This window comes from Camellia sinensis, chromosome 7 (assembly GCF_055761805.1).
Source record: "Camellia sinensis isolate YWXY chromosome 7, ASM5576180v1, whole genome shotgun sequence".
In the NCBI taxonomy this organism is placed as follows: Eukaryota; Viridiplantae; Streptophyta; class Magnoliopsida; order Ericales; family Theaceae; genus Camellia; species Camellia sinensis.
The window spans coordinates 147252148-147263557 of record NC_138967.1 but is presented as its reverse complement, the minus strand read 5'-3'; the positions used below and the strand labels follow the sequence as shown (position 1 = coordinate 147263557).

At 36.0% G+C, this 11410-nt stretch overlaps 2 protein-coding genes across 2 annotated transcripts; both read right to left on the bottom strand.

Annotated features, from left to right (window-relative positions):
* Nucleotides 1–328: 328 nt before the first annotated feature.
* LOC145794814 (thymidine kinase a-like) lies at nt 329–1627 on the bottom strand. The gene is made up of 3 exons (XM_082877171.1): nt 1500–1627; nt 1074–1218; nt 329–621 (listed from the first exon to the last, which is right to left on the bottom strand). The coding sequence occupies exons 1-3, from the start codon at nt 1559–1561 to the stop codon at nt 457–459; spliced, it is 372 nt and encodes a 123-aa protein (XP_082733297.1). The 5' UTR covers nt 1562–1627; the 3' UTR covers nt 329–456.
* Nucleotides 1628–1735: 108 nt separating this feature from the next.
* LOC145794813 (homeobox-leucine zipper protein ATHB-13-like) lies at nt 1736–10933 on the bottom strand. The gene is made up of 7 exons (XM_082877170.1): nt 10849–10933; nt 10683–10760; nt 10482–10538; nt 10172–10230; nt 9576–9963; nt 7581–7597; nt 1736–2166 (listed from the first exon to the last, which is right to left on the bottom strand). The coding sequence occupies exons 1-7, from the start codon at nt 10863–10865 to the stop codon at nt 1784–1786; spliced, it is 999 nt and encodes a 332-aa protein (XP_082733296.1). The 5' UTR covers nt 10866–10933; the 3' UTR covers nt 1736–1783.
* Between the last annotated feature and the right edge of the window lie 477 nt (nt 10934–11410).

Genomic DNA, 11410 nt, shown 5'->3' with positions numbered 1-11410 from the left:
TTCCGCCCGCATATCCTTGGCAACAATTATAATTTATCTAGCAATAGATTTTAACACCTTAAAACTACTGATTTATGGGCTGATAAATAGTACAAATCTAATTTATGGTGAGTTTGATAAGTATAAAATTTTGATTTATCGTAAAGTATGGGTTTCTAATCAGGTAAGTCCCCAGGGTTGGTTTGGAGGTTTAAAAATGTATCACCCATAAAAATTAAAAAATGTATCACCCATGAAAGTAATGTGTCACCCTAGTGTATACCCGTGTCTAAAAGAAATAATATAATTAATTATAAGATTAAAATATAATTTAATTTAAAAGTATTGATTTAAAATGTAATTTATCAAATTTATTGACTTTAACATGAATTTTGTGTATGCCTAGGCACGGGCATACGAAAAATATTTATATTATCAAGCAAAAACACCACAACAAAGGCCCGTCACAAATTTGCATCAAGGAAAAGAAAAAAAAAATGAATTAATCTGTAAGAAAAACCTCAAGTAGTCCCCATCTAGCCCAGCAACTATTACAGTTTTCCCATCATGGTCAGCAACCTTGCAGCAAAAATCATAAAGGTCGCCAAAAAATTGAGCTTCATCAATGCCAATCACATCCAGCTGCCAACATGTAACCAGCATTTAGAAGATAATAGAAAAAGCATTATTAAAAATAAAAAAAAAAAAAAAAAACTCCAAACTTAAATATAGGACTGCAATGGTGTTACTCATGAATAGCATTTGGTTTCACATTTTAAAAAATAAATAAAAAAGAGAGCCTAAACAGTTAAGATTACTTGTCTACCAGTTAAATTAGCTCACATATGGTTTACCAACACCAATAATTAGAAAAGTAACTTGTACAATGTCAAGCCACAAGAAACAATCAAATTCTTCTTACATAAAACCATGAAGATGATAGTAACATCACTTCAATATCACTTACAATATAAACACATCCAACTTATGAAGCTACCAAGCCCATAGAACAACTGGGACACCATAGACTGAACCAAAAAAAAAAATTTATAAAACAAAAAAAACACAAATCAAATGGTTCAAGTTTGAAATACCTTGGCATTAGCCTCATCTCCAAATTTTTGCCTAAATGACAACAGATCCGGCAACGCCCAACAGGGAAACTTTGTCCCATCATGTGTCACCACCGAGTCAACCGCATATCTCGTATCCTTGCTTGACTTTATTATTGCAACATTTCTACATTTACATGGTTGGCCCCAAAATAATAGTTAAAATAAAATAAAATTCTTTATGCATCCAACATAAACTTAACACATTGTTATCATCTACAATTAATTAACATTCCGAATTTCTTAACTACATAACACCATAAAAGTGTTGAGAATAAATTGCACAAATTAAATTACAAATCAGAACCCCCAACTTTACAAATCTGGGTAAAGCTTATATCTGTAGCTACTTCTCAGAATATCCGAATTAAACTCAAATTCAGGAAATTAACAAAGTCAACAAAGTACCTGCCATTGTTGCCCTCAAATTTGACTCGACGAAGGAGAGCTGTTGTTTTTCCAGCGAACATTGGCCCAACAATGACGTGAATCTCGCAAAAATTCAAAACCTTCTTCTCATATTATATAGATTTCTTATCGTATTTTCTCATCTCTAAACACAGTAATTGGGTCTCAAGTGAGAATCAAGTGAGAAAATAAGATAACAAATGAGATTACACGTAACATTACTTTTTTTTTCTGAATATATAGCATTGCTGATTCTAATACAGCCAAGGGGGGGGGGTTTCAATTCAATTGAAGTGTTGTTGTTCCAACCATGGCCAAAACCCAGATTGATCATCAATGGCACAAAACATGTTGGAAAAGCTTTCTTCTTTGACAGCATTTTGATGATCAATGATCTTGTGGTCAGGTTGTCTTGATGAAGAAGAAGAGTTTGGGAAGAGGTGGGCCACGGCAGCAGAAGTGGGCCTGGTGATGATGGAGGGTGGAAAGAGGGGTCTGCTGCTGCTTGTTGGAATAATTGGATGGCCATGATGATGGTTTGATAAAGGGCTGTCCATGGCTGGTGGGGTCCTTGTTGAGACGTCTAACTTGATCTCTGAGCTGTTTTCACTTCTGTTGCTGCTTGAACCCTCTGTCTCTTGGTTTAGGTTTATTGATTCTGTTGGCTCTGTTTTTAAGTGTTATTATCTGCATTCATTCGATTCAAAATCAGGAAGTTCGTTTTTTAGATAGGAAAAATCAAGAAGTTTTGAATACATAAAAACTGATTATAGCATCGGACATAAAATATATATGGAATAAAATGCAATGGTTCATGAAAATTTATCTTGAATATTATTCTAAAAGTGAGAGTGTGATGTGTTAGGTTTTATTCTTGGCAACCCCGTTTGACAAAACTCCTTTCAGTTGTATTTATTTTCGCACTTTTATTTCAGTGAGGCTATGAGTGTTTAGATGCGAATCCAACCCGAATTGTGCTTTTCAGAGAAGGTACTACCTATGTTGTCAAATCCGGAGACAAAACAGTGTGTTGATTCAAATGTAATTTTTTGTGTTTTTGTTCTGTCCGCTCGAGCAGAGCCTTGTGAGCTCGAGCGTAGATTAGTAGGTCTCAGTATTTTGTCAGGGCAAGCAAAAATTATAGCGACCCCGGTCTTTTTCCCATTTGATTATTGTATTCGGACTTAGGTTCCGTAGATTCTGTCATTGTATAATTGTTGTTGTTGTCCCTTATTTTCTCATTTGGAGTTACAGGGTGTGTTGGGCAGGTTTGTTTCAGGTTGGTTGGGTTTAGAAACCAAGTGTTGCTGTCCAGAATTTTGGATCTTCGCTCGAGCGAGTAGTTGGTCGCTCGAGCGAGCTGTTGTTTTTGGTTCTTCGCTCGATCCAGGGTTTGATCGCTCGAGCGAGAGTTTGCGTCTGGTATGGACCTGTAGCTTTGCATTCTTGGCTCGAGCGAGCTTTTCTTTGCTCGAGCGAGTATTTCTTGTGTCTGGTCGCTCGAGCGACCAATTCTTCGCTCGAGCGAGCCTGTCCAGTTTAATTAGACAGCAGCGGGATTTGATCAGTTTTTCATCCTCTTTTTAGATTCCAAACCCTAAGGTCCGACTTCTCTCTCACCCTACTCACCTTCTCTCTTAGATTTGATCCACTTAGGGTGTGTTTCTACCCTAGATCCTTCATTAAAAAGAGTGTGTGAGTCAAGGGCTTCGTTTTAATCTGAATTGTTGGTAGTTTGGAGCATTTTGAAGTTTGGGTCTTCATCTCCATCTTCTCTTTTGGGGTTATTTCTTCGAGGTAGGGATTTCCTACTCCATTCTATAAGTTTTGTTCTAAGTTTTGGTATTTTGATATGTTGGGGATACTTTGGTAATTTTGGGAAAAACCCTAGTGGTATTAATAAGTTAATTTGTATAATTAATTAAAGGAAATTGGGGAAATATGGTTAAATTCATGGAATTGAGGAATTCATTGATTAAGAGGTGTAGTTGGATAATTTAAATCACTCACCCATTGAATTGTTGATATATTTATTTTCAGTCTAGAAATAACTGTTTTGGGCTATCGGTGGAGGATAGCTGTGATTGTTGTAGACACTGCATGTGGATTAGGGATAACTGAAACTAATCATTGATTAAGTCATCAATTTTGACTGTTGAATTAATACAGACATTATGTGTATTGATTGTGTGTTGTATGTGTTATGTGTTTACATACATTGTTTGTGTGGGAGGAGATAGGGGATGTACTCCACGGTTTAGGGGAAGATAGGGGATGGACTCCATTAGCATCACGATTATGTGTGCTTATTTATATAGAAGTGTTTTTATTGATACAGCACTAAAATGTGTATCAATCTGGAAGTATGAAGTGTTTTGATTTGAGCTTGAGTCTCATTTGTTTGTTGACATTGGAAGAATGTGAATGTGATATATATAATTCACTGTTGTAAGTTTGGCCAGGTTCTGAGTCATATTGATAAAGTTGGAAAGTAAAACGTGTCTTAGACAATAGTGTCATGAGATTGTAAAAGGAAGTAATTGATTATCTTGGTTAACCATCTGTTGAATGCTAGTGCTTTATTCATTGCTTATATGTGGTTTAGTATATTTCTATTGGGCTGTGGCTCACCCTTTATGGGAACATCATTTTCAGGTTCAGGTGATAAGCTACCTCCAAGGACTTAGCTTGGAAGGACTTGGATTCTGAAGACTATTTTCAGTTGTTTGCTTTTATTTGTTAGTACATGTAAACACTCAAGCCTAGGGCTTTATTTGTAATTGAGTTAGAACTCATACTTTTGTGTCCAAGTGTTGGCTTGGAAAGATGTATGCCTGTAGGGCATTTAATTTGATGTTACATGTAATGCTTTTATTTAGTAAGACTCTGATGAATATTATAATGAATTATTAAAGTGTTTTCTTTAAATAATGCATGTCAATGTTATATATAATGGGTTAATTTCTAGGGCGTTACAAAAATACGGGTGGGTGTGATTTTACGCTCGAGCGGATTATCCTACGCTTGAGTGCATCTCAGTTTGTTCGCACGCAGTTTTTGGTCAGTCCGCTCGAGCGGGCTGTGTTGAGCTCGAGCGGACCGCGCGATCCCAGATTTCCAGATTTGATTAAAGAGCTGGTTTTCTTCTGAAATTAGGATTGCTTTGGTTCTCTATAAATACTTGGTTTTCTCCCAAAACTAAGTGATGATTATTGGACTTCTCCAGATCTTATTTTTGGATCTTAAGGTTTATATCTGGAGAGATTTTGCTAGTTTTCTTTGATGTTTTTATTGAGTTTTCAACTCATGATTTAAAAAGAGTACATCAAAGGTTTGTTTGTTATACACAAAAGAGAGAGTTGTTCTTCAGTTGTGGATTCTGAAGAATTCGAGCCTGAAGCTTTGGTAGAATCCGGAGTGGCTCATCAGAAAGACAATTTCGTGGTGAAGATGGGGTTGGAAGAGACACATAGAGGTTGGTTCAATTAGGCGTTGTGGATTCGCTAGGTAATTGAGAGTATACCTGTGTAATTCCTTTTATTCTTCTTAGTGGATTGTCTTGTGGCTATTGCCCGTGGTTTTTTTATCACAGTTGGAGGTGTCCAATTGTGGTTTTTTCCACGTAAAATCGTTGTGTCTCTTTTTCTTGATTGTTTGATTGGGATTGTTTTATTCTGCTTAAATTTGATACATAATCACAAATCAACATCTAGGGGATTTCTAGTGATTTTTCATTTGGTATCAGAGCAGGTCGTTCTATTTTTTTTTTTTTTTTAAAAAAAATTCCTTCAAAACGAGATCTTGTTTGATTTATGATAATGGATTCAAAGAGGTCTGTTGAGAATACCACTAATGATCAATCCTCGGAGAGTGATAATGAAGAGCTTGAGCAAGCTTATGAAAAGTTATATAAGGAGTCTCTTAAGTTATTCAAATTGAATGACAAACTCACAAAGAAACTCAAAGCATGTGAATGTGAGAATGTCAAACTTAAGGAGGAGATTTCCGAGGCCAGAATTAATGCCATCAAGGTAGCTGATGATCGACAAGTTCTTTGTGCAAAACTGTTGACTTGTGAGACAGAGAGGAATGAGCTACTGCAAACCCATGCCATGTATGAAGAAAAGATTGAATCTCTCGAGATGTCACAAGTTGCTTTGGAAGAACTAATGATCAAGAAAGAGGAAGAGCTCAAGTGTGCTATGGCTACCATTGGTCTTTGGAACAAAGGATCAAAGACCTTGGAGGATATCATTGGGTCTCAACAAACGAGTTGTGACAAGAGTGGCATTGGCTTTGGTGGTAAGAAAGAGCAAAAACAGAGTGCTTCAACATCTCATGATACAAGAACTCAAGGAAAGGGGGGACAAAAGATTCAACAAGAGGAAAGACTTCTCAAACTCCCTAGAGTTGGTAAGGTAAAAGAAAAGAAGGTACACTCTGGACACCCTGTTTTTGTTTGTCATCATTGTGGTATGCATGGTCATATTCGCCCTTATTGTTATAAGTTGCATGGGAAAGTGTCTCAAAAGGGTAGAAATTCGAATACTTTTTGGGTTAGGAGACAGCCTTACATGTCTAAGCGGAATACCAAGATTCATGAGGGTGTTCACAACACCGCGACATTTACCAAGACCACTAGACTTAATTTTGTTAAGATCAAAAAGATTTGGGTGAGAAAACTTGACTTGTGTTAATTTGTTTATTTGTTTTAGCTTTTGGGTTTTTTGTGTGTTGTTTTTAATTAAAAAAAAAAATGTGTGCTTGTTCATTTTTTTTTTGTCTTGCTTTATTTTTTAAAAAAAAAAAAAAAATATCCCAAAAAGATTTTCTTAGTATGGTTTTGCAAGCTTAAAATTTTTGAGTGGTCCTTGGTGCATATTGGATTTAATGAGAATATCCATTACATGTTAATATGTGTGTGCTTTCTGTGGTCATTACTCATTTTGGAATGTGTGTTTTTTGATTAGTATGTCTCATTCTGTACACACTCTTGGATTAGCAAATTTTGGAGTCTTCCGCCTTAGTGATTATTTTTTTATGGACTTCTGTCATTGATCTTTTGCGTTTCTAGAGGAATTGACCTATACTAGCATATCATGGGTGATGTTGAGTCTCTTAACCACCTACCATCCTTTTGCATCTCCATGGCTTTCCCCTTAATTCTTTGCAGTCTAGCCATGAGGAAAAGGCTACCTCAGAGTCACCAACCAGGCCATCCTTATTTTATCCATGCTTCTCTGGTTCGGCTTCCATACTCTTGAGCGTGTCAGCCACCAATGATTGTGCAAAGGAAAAAAAAAAAAAAAAAAGAAAGAGAAGAAGAAAAAAATGAAAAATCACTAGAAATCCCCTAGATGTTGATTTGTGATTATGTATCAAATTTAAGCAGAATAAAACAATCCCAATCAAACAATCAAGAAAAAGAGACACAACGATTTTACGTAGAAAAAACCACAATTGGACACCTCCAACTGTGATAAAAAAAACCACGGGCAATAGCCACAAGACAATGCACTAAGAAGAATAAAAGGAATTACACAGGTATACTCTCAATTACCTAGCGAATCCACAACGCCTAATTGAACCAACCTCTATGTGTCTCTTCCAACCCCATCTTCACCACGGAATTGTCTTTCTGATGAGCCACTCCGGATTCCACCAAAGCTTCAGGCTCGAATTCTTCAGAATCCACAACTGAAGAACAACTCTCTCTTTTGTGTATAACAAACAAACCTTTGATGTACTCTTTTTAAATCATGAGTTGAAAACTCAATAAAAACATCAAAGAAAACTAGCAAAATCTCTCCAGATATAAACCTTAAGATCCAAAAATAAGATTTGGAGAAGTTCAATAATCATCACTTAGTTTTGGGAGAAAACCAAGTATTTATAGAGAACCAAAGCAATCCTAATTTCAGAAGAAAACCAACTCTTTAATCAAATCTGGAAATCTGGGATCGCGCGGTCCGCTCGAGCTCAACACAGCCCGCTCGAGCGGACTGACCAAAAACTGCGTGCGAACAAACTGAGATGCGCTCGAGCGTAGGATAATCCGCTCGAGCGTAAAATCACACCCACCAGTATTTTTGCTTGCCCTGACAAAATACTGAGACCTACTAATCTACGCTCGAGCTCACAAGGCTCCGCTCGAGCGGACAGAACAAAAACACAAAAAATTACATTTGAATCAACACACTGTTTTGTCTCCGGATTTGACAACATAGGTAGTACCTTCTCTGAAAAGCACAATTCGGGTTGGATTCGCATCTAAACACTCATAGCCTCACTGAAATAAAAGTGCGAAAATAAATACAACTGAAAGGAGTTTTGTCAAACGGGGTTGCCAAGAATAAAACCTAACAATCTCCCCCTTTGGCAATGCCGTGACAAAACACACCTAACAAATAAAATCCTAAACACCCCAACCCATTACAGCCAACTAAAGCCAACTTCTTTCTCAAAGTCATGATCTGCAAAACAGTTATTAGTGCCACAATCTCCAAAACAACTATTAGTCCCACAAAAAAAACAATAGACATATGACACGATTATCTTGAAACATGAGATGGAAAATATGAATAGATGAAAAACTAAGACTCATGAAAAACACCTCTCAAACAACAAAAGCAAGATCATAGACCACACAAGCAATGATATGACGATGTAAGTACTAGGAACATACAAGAAGGGCAAACAGTGCATAGCAACATGCAAAACATACAGCCAAATCCCCTTACCAAACATATCAATGTGTCCATGCTAAACAACTCTTGCAATGAGAAACCAAACTCCCCCTCACTAAAAGCAACCACAGACACTGAAACAGTGAACAAGAAGAAAACGATAAAAATAATATGGTGGAGCAAGCAAGGAATTTCAGATTAGTACCTTAAAACACACAAGACTATCCAAGAAGCACCATTACGAGAAAACACAATGTGCATGGTCTGTAGAAAATTCCTCATGAAGAAAGTGATGCATTATGTGAAAAGCATAGATCCCATGAGAAAAGTGTGTGTGTGACTCTTGGAGTTCGACAAAGACTAGATTCAATCCTAGTAGTGATACGAAAGCCGGACCTCCGACAAGAGAATCTTAAGCACGCCAAAAGGAAAGTCAAACCACTAGGAATCAAGGGGTATTTGGTGAGTAAATGTAAATTTAAAGTTGATGGAATGTAGATCACACACACTCAAAATAGATGTAGACTATTGATTTTTTTTTTTTTTCTATGTGATTTTCTAAAGTAAATCTTCTGGATTTGTAGCATTACTATATATGAAAGACATTTTTTTTTTAAAGTGGGCCTCATCAGCGAATTTTATAAAATTTTATTTCATTAATGCATGTTTTATGCTCTTTTCTGTGTTTGCAACAGAATGGAATGAAAATCAACAACTATATGGGTGAGTTTAGTATAGTCTTTTACTTTGGAAAACAAAAAATAGAAGTTGACTCAGAAAATTTGCTTGCCAACTGTTTTTGAAAATTGAAGTTTTTTGAAAAAAGCTTATTTGAATTGTTTTTTAAAAAGTTACTTCCACAAAAAAATGAAAGCAATTGGTGTTTTTGAACTACTCATTGTTTTTGTTTCTGAAAACTTGAAAAATAGAAACAACACCCAAAATGACGACCATAATTATGGCTATCTAAAGTGATTCAAATTGATTTTTTTTTTCTTCTTCTTAATCAATCCACCCAAAAAAAAAAAAACAAAAACAAAAACAAAAACAAAAACAAAAACAAAAGAAAACAAAAGTTGCTTACTCAATTGGCAATAAAGAGGGGAATTTTGTCCAAACTAAAATCTAACAGTTATCAACACATGCATCTTCCCAAAGCATCAAAATAATTTTGGAATTAATTCCCTTTGGTTTTGTTTTCAAATTTTGTTTTAAAAAAAATGATCTGAAAACTTTGTTTGGCAATTTCTAAAAACACCTGTCTTTTAGAAAAACACTTTCAAAAACTTTTCCAAATTTTCAACAACTGTTTTCAAACAAAAACGAAAACGATGAGTGTTTCTGAACTCCTCATTATTTTTGTTTTTGAAAAAACAAAATTTTCGAAAACCATACCTCAGCTTGAAGTTTCTGGTTCTGAGATTGGAGAGCATCATTATCAGCCTTGATATCATTAAATTGTCTCTTAAGAACATCATAGTCATTCTCTAATTGCTTTGTCTTCCACCTAGCCCTCCTGTTCTGAAACCATATAGCTATTTGTCTTGGTTGCAGCCCAAGAGCCCTTGCCAACTGTATTTTCCTCTCAGTTTCAAGCTTGTTTCCCAACTCAAAGTTCTTCTCAAGTGTTTTCACTTGCTCCAAGTTCAGTCTTCTCTTCTTCTCGCCAGCTTGTGACCCATCATCTGATAAGTCATCTTCAACCCCATTGGTTTCATGATCACACACTTCAATGGCTGAAAATGACATAGATCTCTTCCTCAGAAGTGATGCAACACCTGCAAATTGCCACCACCATTCAAAAATTCAAATCCTATATATATCAACTGTATTGGGATACATATCAGTATTTATCAGCTCATATGTATCAACTAATATATCGATGAGTAACATTTTTGGAAGTTCAAAATCTCAAATATTCATTCCTCCCCCAGTTGGTTGAGTGTTTTTATTCCCCTTGGCCTTATTGGAAAGTTGAGGGTTCACCTCCTAACATCCTTGTGAATACGGCAGGCATGCCGGAGAACAGCTTTTCCAGATCCACCCTGCCATGAAGAAATCATTCTACATGAATAAATTTTGCCCATGGTTCTTACTGGAAAATAAATTCAGGCGATCATCATGGCCCAATTTGTGTATCATTGGATGTAAGAAAAAATATAAAAATAAATAATTCATTTCGTTAGACAGCGGTTTGTGGTTTTTAATACAAAGAATCATTTTATACTATATTCTATAGAGATTGTTCCGGCAATGTTGACAAAACTAAACAGCCAATAAGTCCTTAGAGAAATACCTGTATGGTCCATCTCCAATAAAAGCAATTCGTGCCTCCGGTATCTGGTCCATGACACTGTTCAATCACACATCCCAAATGTCAATGGTTACAACTTATAATAATTATGAAAAAAGCATTATTCCGTCAATATTTTGCAAGTAATATTTCCTAAATTGCAAAAGCAGAAAATACTTATCATTTGAAATAAAAGAGCAGTACCTTTTGAGTAAATCCAAACTCTTCTCAACTCCTAGTCGTCCAACATGGACTATCAATGGTCTCTCGGGCTCCCCATTACTGATTAAAAAAAGAACAATATATTAACATTTGGAGGAAACTCATATTACATGGCAATGAAATTTTAAGGATTGAAAGAAAGCCATACCTTAGTCTTATTCGCATTTCTTGAGCGTGATGTTTGGGATGGAAGCTTTCGGAATCAACACCCTTATTCCAGAGACGAATCTTGTTACCTGAAAATAAACAAAGAATTAATATGGATATGAGCTGCTATTTTCAGAGAAACATTTGAAAAAAATAAAATAAAAATTCAAGCAGAAGCATAAATGCCAAATTCTGTTACGTGATCAATGTGAAATTTCAGAGAGTTATCTATTGGGCGATGTTCATTTACCTGTTGTTACCCTAGCTGCTTCAAGCTCCTTTGCAAGGGAAGCTGACGGAACCAGTGTAAGATCAGCAGCCCTATGAAGAAACTCTATTAAGAAAAGAACAAAACTTTCATTTATCAGTTCACAAACACGAAAAGTCAGAATCCATGTGAAATTGATAAAAGTTCACATACTTATGACCCACCACATAGGTTTGACCAGCCAACTAAAGGTGTATCTTGGTATGTATCTGCAAGTCAAAACAGGAATTGGGCTCAACCCTTGTGGGGTGGCAAGCACACTGTGCAATTCCCAAAGATGATATGAAAAAAATTT